The sequence below is a fragment of the Salvelinus alpinus genome, chromosome 7 (assembly GCF_045679555.1).
Source record: "Salvelinus alpinus chromosome 7, SLU_Salpinus.1, whole genome shotgun sequence".
In the NCBI taxonomy this organism is placed as follows: domain Eukaryota; kingdom Metazoa; phylum Chordata; class Actinopteri; order Salmoniformes; family Salmonidae; genus Salvelinus; species Salvelinus alpinus.
Genome location: NC_092092.1, coordinates 76949162 through 76970210, shown reverse-complemented (window position 1 = coordinate 76970210; position 21049 = coordinate 76949162). Strand labels below are relative to the sequence as shown.

The following is a 21049-nucleotide window of genomic DNA, read 5'->3' as shown; positions in this document are numbered from 1 at the left end:
ATCATCAGGTGGTAAATGAATAAATAGACCAATAAGAAAGAGAGTTCCAAACCTCTGGTGACATCATCAGGTGGTAAATGAATAAATAGACCAATAAGAAAGAGAGTTCCAAACCTCTGGTGTCATCACCAGGCGGTAAATTAGTTAATAGACCAATAAGAAAGAGAGTTCCAAACCTCTGGTGACATCATCAGGTGGTAAATGAATAAATAGACCAATAAGAAAGAGAGTTCCAAACCTCTGGTGTCATCACCAGGCGGTAAATTAGTTAATAGACCAATAAGAAAGAGAGTTCCAAACCTCTGGTGACATCACCATGGTGGTAAATTAGTTAATAGACCAATAAGAAAGAGAGTTCCAAACCTCTGGTGACATCACCATGGTGGTAAATTAGTTGATAGACCAATAAGAAAGAGAGTTCCAAACCTCTGGTGACATCACCATGGCGGTAAATTAGTTAATAGACCAATAAGAAAGAGAGTTCCAAACCTCTGGTGACATCACCATGGCGGTAAATTAGTTAATAGACCAATAAGAAAGAGAGTTCCAAACCTCTGGTGACATCACCATGGTGGTAAATTAGTTAATAGACCAATAAGAAAGAGAGTTCCAAACCTCTGGTGACATCACCATGGTGGTAAATTAGTTAATAGACCAATAAGAAAGAGAGTTCCAAACCTCTGGTGACATCACCATGGTGGTAAATTAGTTAATAGACCAATAAGAAAGAGAGTTCCAAACCTCTATGCCAATAACAGCTAGTTTCAGACCACTCCCAGACAGTCTCTTTGCTAAGAAGCTATTTTTGTTTGTATTTGACCATTTTATTTTGAAAACACTCACAGTAAGGTAGTTCATTGTTACCCATAAATGATATGATATTGAAATAAGAACGACTGCAGTGGACCTGTCAATTGAAACGTATTCTCTATAACAGTGTGCACGCAGACACGGACATATCAACGATGTCTGACATGTCCTGATCCTGACAGAGTTAAACAAGCAGAACTTTAGTCAGTCTACTCATCCAGATGGATAGATGAACGAACACATTTCCCCTACTTCATCCATGGTTGATCTCTATGATTGGGGCATGGGGCTCCTTGTCAGTTGTCACATTTTGAATCTGTCACAAGTCCTTCCTTGAATCTAATCCTTTTATTCCAATAATGATGTCCTAGAAATGTCCCTATAGAATTTAGAGGGAAAGTAACGTAATGTAAGGTGCCAGAAAATTTCAGAGAACATTTTGTGGAAAGGTAGAGTATGGTGTCAACAAATTGCACGTTGGTAGACGGCCAAGCCATTCACATTCCATTGAAATGAATATCTGGGCGAAGAATTCCAATGGTTTCCTGTCACACACAATAGGGTGCGGACTGAGACACAGAGCTCAGCAGAAAATAGGAAGACTAAATAATATCAGAGCTACCTATGGAGTTTCAGTGGCTTTGCATAGCATTTTATATAGAAATAGAATGCCAAAACTTCCTGAGTGCTCTGTGGTGTTGACCATGGGGATTTTAAAGGGAATCTGTGTCTGTTTTCCTTTCAGAGGGGTCGATCACAGCTGCATTCTTTTCCTTCCTCACTTTGGACAGATATTTCTACATTTTAAAAGGGAATATGCAAGTTCTTCTAAAGTGGGTTGTGTCCCTAAACAATCAATCTTACAGTTCACTTCAATGGTGTAAAAGGAACGGTTTTAACCTTGAATGTGACATTGAGTTTGTCACCTAATTAAAACAACAGAAACGGCATGTGAGGTCTTCATCACATGAAACTATAAAAAGACTACATCCCGATACTTCCCTATCCTTCTACACAAATACCATCTCATATTATGACATCCCACAAGTATTATATATCTGGGGTCAAGTTCTCCTCTATCAACTCTATGTGACCCTTCAGCCCTCAGCTCTCCAGCAACAACAGATCACTGAGGCGGAATCTGGAACTCCGGAGCGTTCTAGAACTCTGGAACTCACTCAGTCAGTTCTATTATGTAACTCTCTCCCAGGCAGGCCGTGTGATTCCAACTGGGGGAAACAGTCTCCCAGTGTCCCAAATGGCACCCTGTTCCCTATGTAGTGCACTATTTTTAACCAGGGCCCTATGAAAAAGTGATGTACTATATAGCGAATAGGATGCCAGCGTCTGATCCCCTGTGAGAGCTTTGTTAGCTGAGACCATTATGGCAGATTTCAAGAGAACGCCACTGTGCAGCTCTCATTTAAACAGATGAGTCGTTTCATGTCATTTCAGAAATTCATGACACCATCATCTCAAATTGTTTCTGTAGTTAGAAAAAGGTTGCCATTCCCGAAGCATTGATTTGTTTAAATTAAAATGTATCTTAGAGAAATTAAGCTGTTGATTGCACCCAAATTGGCCATTTAAATTTATAGGATTCATATAATATTCAATAAATATAGTAACTAACATCCGATTTGAGACAAACTTTTTCTTACCAATGAGTAAGACATGAGGAATCAACTTTTTTTTGTCAAAAACTTTCCACGGACCCCCACACCAATCACACCCCAACACCAATCACACCCCAACACCAATCACAGCCCAACACCAATCACAGCCCAACACCAATCACACCCCAACAACCAATCACAACCCCAACACCAATCACACCCCAACACCAGTCACACCCCAACACCAATCACACCCCAACACCAATCACACCCCCACACCAATGACACCCCAACAACCAATCACACCCCAACAACCAATCACACCCCCACACCAATCACACCCCAACAACCAATCACACCCCCACACTAATCACAGCCCAACACTAATCACAGCCCAACACCAATCACAGCCCAACACCAATCACAGCCCAGCACCAATCACACCCCCACACCAATCACACCCCAACACCAATCACACCCCAACACCAATCACAGCCCAGCACCAATCACAGCCCAACACCAGTCACACCCCAACACCAATCACACCCCAACACCAATCACACCCCCACACCAATCACACCCCAACAACCAATCACACCCCAACAACCAATCACACCCCCACACCAATCACAGCCCAACACCAATCACAGCCCAACACCAATCACACCCCAACACCAATCACACCCCAACAACCAATCACACCCCAACACCAATCACAGCCCAACACCAATCACACCCCAACACCAATCACACCCCCACACCAATCACACCCCAACACCAATCACAGCCCAACACCAATCACAGCCCAACACCAATCACACCCCAACACCAATCACACCCCCACACCAATCACACCCCAACACCAATCACACCCCAACACCAGTCACACCCCAACACCAATCACACCCCAACACCAATCACACCCCCACACCAATCACACCCCAACAACCAATCACACCCCAACAACCAATCACACCCCCACACCAATCACACCCCAACAACCAATCACACCCCCACACTAATCACAGCCCAACACTAATCACAGCCCAACACCAATCACAGCCCAACACCAATCACAGCCCAGCACCAATCACACCCCCACACTAATCACAGCCCAACACCAATCACACCCCAACACCAATCACACCCCAACACCAATCACACCCCAACACCAATCACAGCCCAGCACCAATCACAGCCCAACACCAGTCACACCCCAACACCAATCACACCCCAACACCAATCACACCCCCACACCAATCACACCCCAACAACCAATCACACCCCAACAACCAATCACACCCCCACACCAATCACACCCCAACACCAATCAAACCCCAACACCAATCACACCCCAACAACCAATCACACCCCAACACCAATCACAGCCCAACACCAATCACAGCCCAACACCAATCACACCCCAACACCAATCACAGCCCAACACCAATCACAGCCCAACACCAATCACACCCCAACACCAATCACACCCCAACAACCAATCACACCCCAACACCAATCACAGCCCAACACCAATCACACCCCAACACCAATCACACCCCCACACCAATCACACCCCAACACCAATCACAGCCCAACACCAATCACAGCCCAACACCAATCACACCCCAACACCAATCACACCCCCACACCAATCACACCCCAACACCAATCACACCCCAACACCAGTCACACCCCAACACCAATCACATCCCAACACCAATCACACCCCCACACCAATCACACCCCAACAACCAATCACACCCCAACAACCAATCACACCCCCACACCAATCACACCCCAACACCAATCAAACCCCAACACCAATCACAGCCCAACACCAATCACACCCCAACACCAATCACACCCCAACAACCAATCACACCCCAACACCAATCACAGCCCAACACCAATCACACCCCAACACCAATCACAGCCCAACACCAATCACAGCCCAACACCAATCACACCCCAACACCAATCACACCCCAACAACCAATCACACCCCAACACCAATCACAGCCCAACACCAATCACACCCCAACACCAATCACAGCCCAACACCAATCACACCCCAACACCAATCACACCCCAACACCAATCATACCCCAACACCAATCATACCCCAACACCAATCACAGCCCAACACCAATCACACCCCAACACCAATCACAGCCCAACAACCAGTCAACAATATCAGTTCTCTATGTTTGACAAGTAGTATGGAGCGGTGGCTTGGAGTATTGCTTCTCCATACTATGTAATGTATTCCCTCTGAATCTAGTGATGTTTGTTTAGCCATGTTGAGAGAAATTAGTAATTGGAAGTTGCTTGCATATTTACCATAAAGTAGTGTGAAAGTACCAGGTTTTGACCACTAGATGCCGCTATATTTTCAGGGTAGCTTCTTCAAAACTGAGTTTGCCGCTAACATCAATTAAATTCAGTTCAACTGACTGTCTAATAGACTAAACAATGCGAACCATAGATAATATGACCCTTGACTTTCACAGACAGCCAATCATCACCCACAAACAGTCCTAGGAGACCAATTAGCATGGAGACAACACGGGGCAACCCTACTTGATGAATGTAACACATTACGTTCACATCATATTGAAGGTAATTTGCTGGGAGTTGATAATGATAATTACACTGCCATCAGACAAACAGAGTGATGTCTCTAATGCAACGATACTATAACACAGATCACTGCAGGTGAGCGCTGATGGTTTCTGACACAGATAGTGGAAGAGAGTGGAGATGTGATTGGGATAAAGTCATGTTGAGCCTGCACTCTCACATCCTCCCAAAACATAGCTACTTTTTACATAAAACCAATGAAGGTATGTATTGTAGAAAGTAACGATTTTAGTATGTAAATCTTGGTCGGGCAAAAAGAAAGAAAAGTGTAATGCATGCCAGCAAAGACACTATACTACACAACACTAAACAATACATTAATTGCACTATAACGGTGACAAACGGTGCCCAAAAACTGTTAGGGCCTACATAAAGCTGTTCCAACAGCAGTCCCAACACCTTACCACTGCTACACCTGGCTTTCAGCGGAGCCTTGTCTGGCAGTGAAACAGTTCATTCAGCCTCATTTACTACCTTTTAAACAAACATAGCTGATATGTGACTTGCTTAAACAAATATGGTTTCTACTGACAATTGAGATGTACAAACTATGGCCTAAGCGGACGACAAGCGGATAAGAGACAATTTGTATTTTCGATTAAGACATTAATATGCGAGCGACGACAGATGTAGTCAATATAACTATTTGTTCAGCACTTTTGAAATGTACAGCGACAGAATTCAGAACATGGGCCGTTCTTACAGTGTATTACTATCGGTAGCACTGTCAAAGCTGTACAAAAAAAGTTTGAAAACAAGCACACACCTGCCACGAACGATGTGTTTACAATACCGCGTTGGTATGTACCAGTACTGTTGGCTCAGTCATGTGCCAACTGCTCAGTCAAAGAAATATGTTGTTTTATAAAAATGTAATTCCATGTTTACCTTGTTTTCTTTGGCAACCGTGGTATAAGTGCAATAAACAGGTCCTCTTCACTCTGTACACTCTGTACAAATTATTAGGGTGAGGCACATGGGCTACTAACAGCTTACTACACAACATACACTTACTATTACTTTATTAGCTACAGTATACATTAGCTACAGTATACATATCTCTCTGGCATCCTACATAATTTATTGCTTCTTTAATTAATTAGCACAACAGTTTTCAGCTGTGCTAACATAATTGCAAAAGTGTTTTCTAATGATCAATTAGCCTTTTAAATGATAAACTTGGATTAGCTAACACAACGTGCCATTGGAACACAGGAGTGATGGTTGCTGATAATGGGCCTCTGTACGCCAATGTAGATATTCCATAAAAAAATCAGCCATTTCCAGCTACAATAGTCATTTACAACATTAACAATGTCTACACTGTATTTCTGACCAATTTGATGTTATTTTAATGAACAAAAAATTTGCTTTTCTTTCGAAAACCAGGACATTCCTAAGTGACGCCAAACTTTTGAACGGTAGTGTATATGTAGCATATGATTGTGCCGACCGTTTTTTTAATCCTATTTTACTAGCCTTGTCACGACTTCTACCGAAGTCGATGCCTCTTCTTGTTCGGGCAGTGTTCGCCGGTCTTCTAGCCATCGCCGATCCATTTTTCATTTTCCATTTGTTTTGTCTCGTTTTCCCACACACCTGGTTCTCATTTCCCTCATTATGTGTTGTGTATTTAACCCTCTGTTTCCCCCATGTCTTTGTGTGGTATTGTTTATCTGTTTTCATGTATGCGCGCGTTAGGCTGGTTGCCCTGGGTTGTGTTCAACCCGTATTTGTATTTCGTGTTCGTTTGTGCCGTATGCTTTTGGTTCGCCAAATAAAAGGCTCCAGTTTGCTACCAAATATCTGCTCTCCTGCACCTGACTTCCTACAGCCCTTCACGCATACCTTGACAAGCCTGTTTTTTTTTTATCTGGCCCAGCTCGCTAATGAAAAGTTGATGTGCATTTCACCTCATATGCTCTTTGAGAAATATATTGTCACTCAAAGGGGAATCTCCATTGAAAACCACGAGTGACAATTTATTAGAATGCTGAAGTAATCCCTGACACAATTTTGGAATAGTGAAGTGAGAAGGGCCAAGCCACGGCCCTTTCAGTTTCAATCTGAACTTGACCAGTGACTGGATTGTTTCCCTCATCATTGTGTCTCTTCCTTTTTGGACAGCTCTCACACCCACAGCACGCTGTACAGGAAACTGCCTCGTCAGTCTTAAAACCCAAACTTCAGTTGGAAGTTCCAGACAATCCACAATGTTGATGCCAGGCTAAATATGGTATTCTATTCTCCCTGTGTCATGTCCTCAATGACAGCCTATTCCCTACATAGTGCACTACTTTTGACCCGAGCCCTATGTAGTAATGCACAATATTGAGAATATGGTGCCATTTTGGCCGCAGCCCAGGTTTGTTCTCCCTGCACAGTGGTGGCCTCAATCAGTCAGCACATCTCTTTTATCTGGCTGGAGCAGACAGGCAGCTCGGGGACAGGGACACGCTCCTCTATTGGTGACTATTGTTTAGGTGTTTCTCTCTCTATTTCTCTCTCACCCCCCACTTCTCACCCCCCACTCCCCCCCCCCCCCCCCCCCACACACACACACACACACACACACACACTATTCTCGCAAGTACCAAGACTTGTTGTGGTCAGATGGAGTTGAGAAGTGTTGCCAAAGGTTCAGAAGAGAAGTATTCCTCACGACAAAGGGTCTTAAATGAAACATAAACACACAGAGAAGATAATGTTTAGAATGTCCTGCCGTCCCTTCCTTTAGGTGGAGACCTTCTTACTGTGGACATAACCCATGATGCAATGGAAAAACCAAAGGAAGGTTATCTAACAGTTCAGTATGTACCAGTACTGTTGGCTCAGTCATGTGCCAACTGCTCAGTCAAAGAAATATATTGTTTTATAAAATGTAATTCCATGTTTACCTTGTTTTCTTTGGCAATTACTACTACCGCGTCATACAGCTAATGTAGCCTACTACCAAGTCATACAGCTAATGTAGCCTACTACCAAGTCATACAGCTAATGTAGCCTACTACCAAGTCATACAGCTAATGTAGCCTACTACCAAGTCATACAGCTAATGTAGCCTACTACCGAGTCATACAGCTAACGTAGCCTACAACAGAGTCATACAGCTAATGTAGCCTACTACCGCGTCATACAGCTAATGTAGCCTACTACAGAGGCATACAGCTAATGAGCCTACTACCGCGTCATACAGGTAATGTTGTCTACTACTGCATCATACAGCTAATGTAGCCTACTACAGAGTCATACAGCTAATGTTGTCTACTACTGCATCATACAGCTAATGTAGCCTACTACAGAGCCATACAGCTAATGTTGTCTACTACTGCATCATACAGCTAATGTAGCCTACTACCGCGTCATACAGCTAATGTTGTCTACTACTGCATCATACAGCTAATGTAGCCTACTACCGCGTCATACAGCTAATGTAGCCTACTACAGAGGCATACAGCTAATGAGCCTACTACCGCGTCATACAGCTAATGTTGTCTACTACTGCATCATACAGCTAATGTAGCCTACTACAGAGCCATACAGCTAATGTAGCCTACTACCGCGTCATACAGCTAATGTTGTCTACTACTGCATCATACAGCTAATGTAGCCTACTACAGAGGCATACAGCTAATGAGCCTACTACCGCGTCATACAGCTAATGTAGCCTACTACAGAGGCATACAGCTAATGAGCCTACTACTGCATCATACAGCTAATGTAGCCTACTACAGAGGCATACAGCTAATGTTGTCTACTACTGCATCATACAGCTAATGTAGCCTACTACAGAGCCATACAGCTAATGTAGCCTACTACAGAGCCATACAGCTAATGTAGCCTACTACTGCATCATACAGCTAATGTAGCCTACTACTGCATCATACAGCTAATGTAGCCTACTACAGAGCCATACAGCTAATGTAGCCTACTACAGAGGCATACAGCTAATGAGCCTACTACTGCATCATACAGCTAATGTAGCCTACTACAGAGCCATACAGCTAATGTTGTCTACTACTGCATCATACAGCTAATGTAGCCTACTACAGAGCCATACAGCTAATGTAGCCTACTACAGAGCCATACAGCTAATGTAGCCTACTACTGCATCATACAGCTAATGTAGCCTACTACTGCATCATACAGCTAATGTAGCCTACTACAGAGCCATACAGCTAATGTAGCCTACTACAGAGCCATACAGCTAATGTTGTCTACTACAGAGGCATACAGCTAATGTTGTCTACTACAGAGCCATACAGCTAATGTAGCCTACTACAGAGCCATACAGCTAATGTAGCCTACTACTGCATCATACAGCTAATGTAGCCTACTACTGCATCATACAGCTAATGTAGCCTACTACTGCATCATACAGCTAATGTAGCCTACTACAGAGCCATACAGCTAATGTAGCCTACTACAGAGCCATACAGCTAATGTAGCCTACTACAGAGCCATACAGCTAATGTAGCCTACTACAGAGCCATACAGCTAATGTAGCCTACTACCGCGTCATACAGCTAATGTAGCCTACTACAGAGGCATACAGCTAATGAGCCTACTACCGCGTCATACAGCTAATGTTGTCTACTACTGCATCATACAGCTAATGTAGCCTACTACAGAGTCATACAGCTAATGTTGTCTACTACTGCATCATACAGCTAATGTAGCCTACTACAGAGCCATACAGCTAATGTTGTCTACTACTGCATCATACAGCTAATGTAGCCTACTACCGCGTCATACAGCTAATGTTGTCTACTACTGCATCATACAGCTAATGTAGCCTACTACCGCGTCATACAGCTAATGTAGCCTACTACAGAGGCATACAGCTAATGAGCCTACTACCGCGTCATACAGCTAATGTTGTCTACTACTGCATCATACAGCTAATGTAGCCTACTACAGAGCCATACAGCTAATGTAGCCTACTACCGCGTCATACAGCTAATGTTGTCTACTACTGCATCATACAGCTAATGTAGCCTACTACAGAGGCATACAGCTAATGAGCCTACTACCGCGTCATACAGCTAATGTAGCCTACTACAGAGGCATACAGCTAATGAGCCTACTACTGCATCATACAGCTAATGTAGCCTACTACAGAGCCATACAGCTAATGTTGTCTACTACTGCATCATACAGCTAATGTAGCCTACTACAGAGCCATACAGCTAATGTAGCCTACTACAGAGCCATACAGCTAATGTAGCCTACTACTGCATCATACAGCTAATGTAGCCTACTACTGCATCATACAGCTAATGTAGCCTACTACAGAGCCATACAGCTAATGTAGCCTACTACAGAGCCATACAGCTAATGTTGTCTACTACAGAGGCATACAGCTAATGTTGTCTACTACAGAGCCATACAGCTAATGTAGCCTACTACAGAGCCATACAGCTAATGTAGCCTACTACTGCATCATACAGCTAATGTAGCCTACTACTGCATCATACAGCTAATGTAGCCTACTACTGCATCATACAGCTAATGTAGCCTACTACAGAGCCATACAGCTAATGTAGCCTACTACAGAGCCATACAGCTAATGTAGCCTACTACAGAGCCATACAGCTAATGTAGCCTACTACAGAGCCATACAGCTAATGTAGCCTACTACCGCGTCATACAGCTAATGTAGCCTACTACAGAGGCATACAGCTAATGAGCCTACTACCGCGTCATACAGCTAATGTTGTCTACTACTGCATCATACAGCTAATGTAGCCTACTACAGAGTCATACAGCTAATGTTGTCTACTACTGCATCATACAGCTAATGTAGCCTACTACAGAGCCATACAGCTAATGTTGTCTACTACTGCATCATACAGCTAATGTAGCCTACTACCGCGTCATACAGCTAATGTTGTCTACTACTGCATCATACAGCTAATGTAGCCTACTACCGCGTCATACAGCTAATGTAGCCTACTACAGAGGCATACAGCTAATGAGCCTACTACCGCGTCATACAGCTAATGTTGTCTACTACTGCATCATACAGCTAATGTAGCCTACTACAGAGGCATACAGCTAATGAGCCTACTACCGCGTCATACAGCTAATGTAGCCTACTACAGAGGCATACAGCTAATGAGCCTACTACTGCATCATACAGCTAATGTAGCCTACTACAGAGCCATACAGCTAATGTTGTCTACTACTGCATCATACAGCTAATGTAGCCTACTACAGAGCCATACAGCTAATGTAGCCTACTACAGAGCCATACAGCTAATGTAGCCTACTACTGCATCATACAGCTAATGTAGCCTACTACTGCATCATACAGCTAATGTAGCCTACTACAGAGCCATACAGCTAATGTAGCCTACTACAGAGGCATACAGCTAATGAGCCTACTACTGCATCATACAGCTAATGTAGCCTACTACAGAGCCATACAGCTAATGTTGTCTACTACTGCATCATACAGCTAATGTAGCCTACTACAGAGCCATACAGCTAATGTAGCCTACTACAGAGCCATACAGCTAATGTAGCCTACTACTGCATCATACAGCTAATGTAGCCTACTACTGCATCATACAGCTAATGTAGCCTACTACAGAGCCATACAGCTAATGTAGCCTACTACAGAGCCATACAGCTAATGTTGTCTACTACAGAGGCATACAGCTAATGTTGTCTACTACAGAGCCATACAGCTAATGTAGCCTACTACAGAGCCATACAGCTAATGTAGCCTACTACTGCATCATACAGCTAATGTAGCCTACTACTGCATCATACAGCTAATGTAGCCTACTACTGCATCATACAGCTAATGTAGCCTACTACAGAGCCATACAGCTAATGTAGCCTACTACAGAGCCATACAGCTAATGTAGCCTACTACAGAGCCATACAGCTAATGTAGCCTACTACAGAGCCATACAGCTAATGTAGCCTACTACCGCGTCATACAGCTAGGGTTGTTTGTTAGTTAATAAAAAATAACTGATTCAGCCCACAGCTTTAGTGACAGTCACATGTTAACGATAGCATGGTATTCTACGCATCACGTCTGTAACTACATCCACCAGTTAGTAATGCTGTAAGCACTAAAGCACATCTCGTTATGGTCTGTGGATATGTACACATCTCACTACATAAGGTAGAAACTCATTTGAGCCATTTGGGTGTCATTTGGGTGTCAATAGGGTGTCATTTGGGTGTTATTAGGGTGTCAATAGGGTGCCATTTGGATGTCGTTCGGGTGTCATTTGGGTGTCAACAGGGTGTCATTTGGGTGTTATTCGGGTGTCATTCGGGTGTCATTCGGGTGTCAACAGGGTGTCATTTGGGTGTTATTAGGGTGTCAATAGGGTGCCATTTGGATGTCGTTCGGGTGTCATTTGGGTGTCAATAGGGTGTCATTTGGGTGTCAATAGGGTGTCATTTGGGTGTCATTCGGGTGTCATTCGGGTGTCATTCGGGTGTCATTCGGGTGTCATTTGGGTGTTATTAGGGTGTCAATAGGGTGCCATTTGGATGTCGTTCGGGTGTCATTAGGGTGTCAATAGGGTGTCATTAGGGTGTCAATAGGGTGCCATTTGGGTGTCATTAGGGTGTCAATAGGGTGCCATTTGGGTGTCATTAGGGTGTCAATTGAGATGCCTATAATAATCCGGCCAATAGTAGTGCTCTATCTAGGAAATAGGGTGTCAGTAGAGACAAATAGAATATAATTCAAGTCTTCAAATGACCAACTATTCAGCTTCTCAGTAGTCACCTCTTAGAGAGAGCAGCAATACGTTACAGTCTCATCCCTGACCCTCTGACCCTCGGACAACAATGATAAACATAGACTAAATCACTATTGTTATGCCATCAACTCTACTGACGCACTTCCCACATTTAACTGTCTCCGAGCAGTGCCAGGGCTAGATTTGTGTGTTTCCTGATTTTGTTTGGAGTTTCACTTCTGCCAACCAATCAGAGGAGTCGTACAGGATGTGGAGACAACAGGAAGTGAAGAAAGGCCCAGGCAGACAGAGTAAGGTGAACGGAGGGTACAGGCAGTTGTAGGTGTGATACTAGCAGTAAAACTAAAAGAGAAGTAGAAGCCAGCAGTCAAGCGTATTCCTCTATTTCTTTGAGAAATATTTGATCTATTCAACATATTCACTCATATCTCCTCTGTGACATAGCTGATGTCCCCCCCCCAAACAATGCAAAGAGCTTTGAGAAGTTGGAAAAGTGCTATATAAATCCAATAATGTCATTAACCTGCTGTTTTCGACTCTCTCTACCGCACCTGCTGTCTCTAACTCTGAATGCTCGGCTATGAAAAGCCAACTGACATTTACTCCTGAGATGCTGACCTGTTGCACCCTCGACAACCACTGTGATTATTATTATTATTATTTGACCATGCTGGTCATCTATGAACATTTTAACATCTTGCCTTGTTCTGATATAATCTCCACCCGGCACAGCCAGAAGAGGACTGGCCACCCCTCAGAGCCTGGTTCCTCTCTAGGTTTCTTCCTAGGTTTCTGCCTTTGTAGGGAGTTTTTCCTAGCCACCGTGCTTCTACATCAGCATTGCTTGCTGTTTGGGGTTTTAGGCTGGGTTTCTGTACAGCACTTTGTGACATCGGCTGATGTAAAATGGCCTTTATAAATACATTTGATTCCTTGATTGATTGATTAATGATATAATGTGAAATTACATTTTGCTCACTTACTTTTCACTGTACATTTTCCACCCACTTGTTTTTAGACTATTCATTTGCTTTTAAATAACTTAAAAAGACAGCAAAATTTAAAAAAAATAACAATCTTTATTCATCTGTGCATTCATCTGTACAAAAATCATCCTCATCATCATCATCATCATCATCACCATCAGGTTAGGCAGTGGTCTGTTTGTAGTATAAGCATTATAATACTGTACATCACTTTACAATATAATATAAAACAATTACTATACATGGGGGAGGTCTAACACATTGGGTTGTGATGAGGACAATGGGTTTCACTCTTATAAGGCCTTCCATCAGGAAACAGCAGGTTGGCATAAACCCTACTTTTCCCACTATAGATCTTGTGATTAGCAAGCGTGGTACTTGGATGCCATTTCACACACATCATGTTCTCCTATTGAAGAGATTCACGTTGACTATAAAACAGTTTGATTTAGCTGTGAATACGCCACCAGTCTGAGGGAAGGGATGTAGTCTACCACAGTGGTGTTCTAGATATTGGAACATGATGCCCTTTTAATTTCTCATGTTTATCCTTTTTTCCCCCAAAGGGGCCAAGAGAGAGCTGGCTTTCTCCGAACAGAACAGAACTGTTTTAGATCAGTGTGGTTGTGTGTTCAGAGGTAGCCAGCCGTGCAGCCTCTGGTCTGTTCTCTCTTCGCTCTCCCCGTGGTCTCAGCAGCTCTCTCTCAGTCTCCGTCTCTCCCCATCTCTCTCCGTCTCTCCGCTCACATCTCTGTCAGAAAGACACAGACAAACGCACAGTCATTAGCATGCAGCAGGCTGGTACAGATGCATCGAGAACAGCACTTATCTGTGTCTGATAACAGTGTGTGTGTGTGTGTGTGTGTGTGTGTGTGTGTGTGTGTGTGTGTGTGTGTGTGTGTGTGTGTGTGTGTGTGTGTGTGTGTGTGTGTGCGTGCGTGCGTGCGTGCGTGCGTGCGTGCGTGCGTGCGTGCGTGCGTGCGTGCGTGCGTGCGTGCGTGCGTGCGTGCGTGCGTGCGTGCGTGCGTGTGTGTATCTACGTCTCTGTGTGTTCTCAAACAGCACTGCCTCTCTGCTGATAGTGGTAAGATAGTCATGTACTATAGACTACTATCACTGGAGGGTGTGTAGATAGCCCACCTCAACCCTGCAGACATGGAGCTGTGATTCAGCTGGATACTGCATTTAGACACTAGAGGAGCTGTGATTCAGCTGGATACTGCATTTAGACACTAGAGGAGCTGTGATTCAGCTGGATACTGCAGGGATGAGACCCAGTCTGAGTTCCAAATGGCACCCTATTCCCTCATAGGGCTTTATTCCCTCATAGGGCTTTATTCCCTCATAGGGCTCTAGTCAAAAGCAGTGCCCTATACGGCTTGTAGGTTACTGGCTACTAGCCGCTCTACGTGTTGGCATCTCAATGGAAAGGGAACTTGATAATATTAAAGGCCTAACCAGCAGTAAATAAATGAATAGTATTAAAGGCCTATAGAAAATAAACTGCATGATATACTGACCTCAGCTGGCATTGAAACACTAGACTAAAGAGATATAAAGAGACTGAAACACTAGACTAAAGGGATATAAAGAGACTGAAACACTAGACTAAAGGGATATAAAGAGATTGAACACTAGACTAAAGGGATTGAAACACTAGACTAAAGAGATATAAAGAGATTGAAACACTAGACTAAAGAGATATAAAGAGATTGAAACACTAGACTAAAGAGATATAAAGAGATTGAAACACTAGACTAAAGGGTTATAAAGAGATTGAAACACTAGACTAAAGAGATATAAAGAGATTGAAACACTAGACTAAAGAGATATAAAGAGATTGAAACACTAGACTAAAGGGTTATAAAGAGATTGAAACACTAGACTAAAGAGATATAAAGAGATTGAAACACTAGACTAAAGAGATATAAAGAGATTGAAACACTAGACTAAAGAGATATAAAGAGATTGAAACACTAGACTAAAGGGATATAAAGAGATTGAAACACTAGACTAAAGAGATATAAAGAGATTGAAACACTAGACTAAAGGGATATAAAGAGATTGAAACACTAGACTAAAGAGATATAAAGAGATTGAAATACTAGACTAAAGGGATTGAAACACTAGACTAAAGAGATATAAAGAGATTGAAACACTAGACTAAAGGGATATAAAGAGATTGAAACACTAGACTAAAGGGGTATAAAGAGATTGAAACACTAGACAAAAGAGATATAAAGAGATTGAAATACTAGACTAAAGGGATTGAAACACTAGACTAAAGAGATATAAAGAGATTGAAACACTAGACTAAAGAGATATAAAGAGATTGAAACACTAGACTAAAGAGATATAAAGAGATTGAAACACTAGACTAAAGGGTTATAAAGAGATTGAAACACTAGACTAAAGAGATATAAAGAGATTGAAACACTAGACTAAAGAGATATAAAGAGATTGAAACACTAGACTAAAGGGTTATAAAGAGATTGAAACACTAGACTAAAGAGATATAAAGAGATTGAAACACTAGACTAAAGAGATATAAAGAGATTGAAACACTAGACTAAAGAGATATAAAGAGATTGAAACACTAGACTAAAGGGATATAAAGAGATTGAAACACTAGACTAAAGAGATATAAAGAGATTGAAACACTAGACTAAAGGGATATAAAGAGATTGAAACACTAGACTAAAGAGATATAAAGAGATTGAAACACTAGACTAAAGGGATATAAAGAGATTGAAACACTAGACTAAAGGGGTATAAAGAGATTGAAACACTAGACAAAAGAGATATAAAGAGATTGAAACACTAGACTAAAGGGGTATAAAGAGATTGAAACACTAGACAAAAGAGATATAAAGAGATTGAAATACTAGACTAAAGGGATTGAAACACTAGACTAAAGAGATATAAAGAGATTGTCCGTCTGTGGGGAATTTTTGTTTTGTTTTGAGATGCATACCAGCAAGTTCCCGGTCCAAACTGTCGATGAATCTCTGTAGGTCTCCTGTGTCTCCCATTCTGGCTGAAGAGAAAAAGGAGAGCATGTGAGAATGGAGAAATAGAGAGTGGTTGAATGGAACATTTCTGTGGAGAGATGCAGCAGTAGCAGCTTTAAGATCACTGGCATTTCCTCCTTTGGACCAGAGCAGGAAATGGGATCCAACTCCCAGAATTATAGAAGAAGAACCTGCATCCCAAATGACACCCTATTCTCTAGAGCCCTTAGGGCCCTGGTTAAATGTAGTGGACTATAAAGGAAATAGGGTACCGTTTGGAACATAATGAAAGAGTCAGGACACAACCCCTGGTTTAACCAAGATGGAAAATAAGATTCACAGACTCTTATTCAGCTGTTTTTATAAAAATCTCCTCTTAAACAGCCCATAATATAAAACTCCACTGAGCTAGTGAGGCGTCTGCTGCACACCTCAGACTGACTGACGTGGATATTCTAGTGTTATGTTTAGCTTATGTATGGCTTATGTATGCTTTATGTAATGCTATGTATGTTTAATGCATCTCTTAAGTAATGTTATGTAAGTCAAATGTATGTCTCTTACGTAGTGTTATGTATGTCGAATGTATGTCTTACGTAGTGTTATGTTTGTCTAATGTATGTCTTAAGTAGTGTTATGTATGTCTAATGCATGTCTTAAGTAGTGTTATGTATGTCTAATGCATGTCTTAAGTAGTGTTATGTATGTCTAATGTATGTCTTAAGTAGTGTTATGTTTGTCTAATGTATGTCTTAAGTAGTGTTATGTATGTCTAATGTATGTCTTAAGTAGTGTTATGTTTGTCTAATGTATGTCTTAAGTAGTGTTATGTACGTATAAGGTATGTCTTAAGTAGTGTTATGTATGTATAATGTATGTCTTAAGTAGTGCCATGTGTGCCAGTATAATGGAGACAGACAGACTGGTGCCCCCTCAACCAGCACTCTGTGGTCTTTCAATTAACATTATTCCTCATCTACATTAGACAATGTGGCCCCCTTTCACCCAGCCACACACAGCTGCTTCTACCATAAACCCCCGCTCCACCACCCAATGACGAGGCTCAATAGCCCTGCAGGAGACAGGCTGTAGAAGCACAGCGGCCCAGCTTTGTTGTGTAAACTCCAATCAATAGTGATCTATTGAAATGCTCTGATTATCTGTGTGAAAGTGGTAGTGATCTGTGTATGGACTGATAGTGATCTCCTACTACAACTCCATCTGGACAGATAGCTCCGAGCTAGTTTACATGGTGATGGGTTGAGATGTAATGGTATTGGTCTCCTTACCTTTGGGCGTTACTGTTATGCCTGCAGTGTGGATCTCTTCTTCACTGGTGTTCAAACTGTTACCCAGAAACGCCTCACTGCCTGGAGGGAGAGGGAGAGGGAGAGGGAGAGGGAGAGGGAGAGGGAGAGGGAGAGGGAGAGGGAGAGGGAGAGGGAGAGAGAGAGAAAAAGAGAGAGGGAGAGAAAAAGAGAGAGGGAGAGAAAAAGAGAGAGAGAAAAAGAGAGAGAGACAGAGACAGAGAGAGAGAGAGAGACAGAGACAGAGACAGAGACACAGAGACAGAGACAGAGACAGAGAGACAGAGACAGAGACAGAGACAGAGACAGAGACAGAGACAGAGAGACAGAGAGAGAGAGAGAGAGAGAGAGAGAGAGAGAGAGAGAGAGAGAGAGAGAGAGAGAGAGAGAGAGACAGAGACAGAGACAGAGAGAGAGAGAGAGAGAGACAGAGACAGAGACAGAGACAGAGACAGAGACACAGAGACAGAGACAGAGACAGAGAGACAGAGACAGAGACAGAGACAGAGACAGAGACAGAGAGACAGAGAGAGAGAGAGAGAGAGAGAGAGAGAGAGAGAGAGAGAGAGAGAGAGAGAGAGAGAGAGAGAGAGAGAGAGAGAGAGAGAGAGAGAGAGAGAGAGGTTAGACCACAGGAACATATCCACACGTGGCACAACTAATATATATTATAATCTGGGTGGTTCAAGCCCTGAATGCTGATTGGCTGAAAGCTGTATACCACAGGTATGAGAAAACATTTATTTTTACTTCTCTAATTACGTTGGTAAGCAGTTTATAATAGCAATAAGGCACCTCGGGGGTTTGTAGTATATGGCCAATATACCAGAGCTGGATCCAAGCAGTTGTGCATAAGAAGAGCCCTGAGCCTGATATATTGGCCATATTCCACAACCCCTCAGCCCTTATTGCGTAAATATATGCCATTTGGTAGACACTTGATCCAAAGCATACCTGCATACATTTTACATATGGGTGATGCCGGGAATCAAACCCACAACCCTGGCATTGCCCCGCATGCTCTACCAGCTGAGGTACAGCAGACTATTCTGGTAGCTAATGTTGAATATAACTTTCAGATTGAATGATGTGTTAAATATGATAATGCAACCCTTCCTCCACAGACAGTCATACAAATCGATTAGATGTCATGGAGAAAATGTGCATTAGTTGAAACAGTGGTATTTTGTGTGACTCTCTAATTTCATGTAAAGTTGATGCATGTTCATGAACCGATGCTTTCGCCAGTAAAAAAAGGTTAAGTGTGGGTTGATGAAAGGGGCTCAACCACCGGCTACCCGCAGGGTATTCTCCATCTGAATCATCGTTTACGCACAAACCCCACGCATGTATGGGACATACGACCATTAAAAGTTTAGACCTAAAGGCTACTCACTGCAGTCACTAGTGTCCTCCACGCCGCTGTCGCTGGCCACAGAGCCGTCGTCCCCTAGCCCGGTGCGCCGTTTGGCTTCAGACAAGAGCAGCTCGTATTCGTACGGGACGCTTTGGGAAGGCTCTCTCAACTCCTCAACCACGTCAGCGAACTCCTGGAGCAGATCAGTCAGCTCCTGCTCCAAGTCTGATAGGGTATTTAGAAAATGGTTTTAGTTAGAGTGGGAATAATTCAACTCATGATGGAATATAATTATTTTACACATTTATTTTAATTAGCCTATTAATAATAAAGTTTTTCAAAATTTGCCATTAAAAACTAAATAATGTATACCAAACAAAATCAATCCAAATTAAAAGTCTACAACAGCAGGAATAAAATACAAGAAAAAACGCTGCAATAATCAATAGCCTAATGATAAAAATCAAGTCAACGCTCAAGACTCACCTGAAAAGTTCTCTGTAGACATTCTGAAAAGCTGGAATTGTGCGTCGATGACTTATAGAAGACAGAAACTGTTCAAGAAGTGAAGTTTCAAGTTGATAGGTGGGGTCTTCTGTTTATAAAGCCTCCATAGACCCTACTCACAACCGGAAAAGACGCGCTCTGCAGCACCCAATCAGGTCACTGCTCGCGGCTTCTGTGGTTACCGTAGTGAGTGGGCGTCTCGAAAGTAACAGTTAAGAGCGAGGAAAAAACTAATGAACGGAACAGTCTCAGAAACCCCAAGATAGATGCTTATGCAACTCCATGAACGTCACCAGGACCTGGCGTTCGGGTCTTACGCCACACATTTTTTGCGCTGACGCTGCAATGGTGTAAAAAATAAATTGTAGTCAACTGAATGCACCACTTATGTCATGGGACTGTGGTTATGTGAAACTTCCAAAGCCATCCAACCATTATAACCACTTCTCAGAATGGTGCTGTGTCTCCCAAGGTCACTTAATGATTCATTAGTAATCTACATAACAAACAGAATATAATAGCATGATAATGTCAGGCTACTCTTATACCAAAAACACCATGTCATTTCTTGTGACAATTTAGGATGATTGTGCTGAAATATATATATATTTGTTTTTTCTAATGCTGTGGTTGTGTTTAACTCAAGCTGCTCTAAAATCTGATTGTTGGGCCGGTTAGCCACCCTTACATCATTCAAGAAGATCAAAATGCCCATTCCCATGAAAATGATTGGGATCAAATGATTGGCATGCATGCAGCATGGACGTTTCACCTGTAAAACGTGAAGAATGATCATTCACGATTGACAGTGATGATGACCTCGTTTATAATAAGGTAGGCCTAATTTGGTGTTTTAGGATTTAAAAAAAGATAAAACGTTCTTTAGTCGCTTAGGCATAGACAATCGCGCAATTTGGATGATGCATTGTATGTACATTCTAAAATTATTATATACAATAGGCTTCATGTCGGTACCAACTTTCATTCAGAAATGATGGCTTAATAGACTACCTAAATAAATCTCACTACATCACTGGTTATAATAGCTGTAAAGCGACTGGCCACGTGTGGTCAACTGA

The 21049-nt window shown here is 42.5% G+C and overlaps 2 protein-coding genes across 2 annotated transcripts; one reads left to right on the top strand and one right to left on the bottom strand.

Moving 5' to 3' along the window:
- Window positions 1-2707: 2707 nt before the first annotated feature.
- Window positions 2708-4647, top strand: LOC139581938 (proteoglycan 4-like). Its single transcript, XM_071412129.1, has 2 exons — window positions 2708-3308; window positions 3506-4647. The coding sequence occupies exons 1-2, from the start codon at window positions 2708-2710 to the stop codon at window positions 4645-4647; spliced, it is 1743 nt and encodes a 580-aa protein (XP_071268230.1).
- A 9214-nt stretch (window positions 4648-13861) lies between these two features.
- On the bottom strand, window positions 13862-20090 carry LOC139581707 (regulator of cell cycle RGCC). The gene is made up of 5 exons (XM_071411752.1): window positions 19950-20090; window positions 19503-19688; window positions 18089-18169; window positions 16763-16825; window positions 13862-14539 (listed from the first exon to the last, which is right to left on the bottom strand). The coding sequence occupies exons 1-5, from the start codon at window positions 19969-19971 to the stop codon at window positions 14532-14534; spliced, it is 360 nt and encodes a 119-aa protein (XP_071267853.1). The 5' UTR covers window positions 19972-20090; the 3' UTR covers window positions 13862-14531.
- Between the last annotated feature and the right edge of the window lie 959 nt (window positions 20091-21049).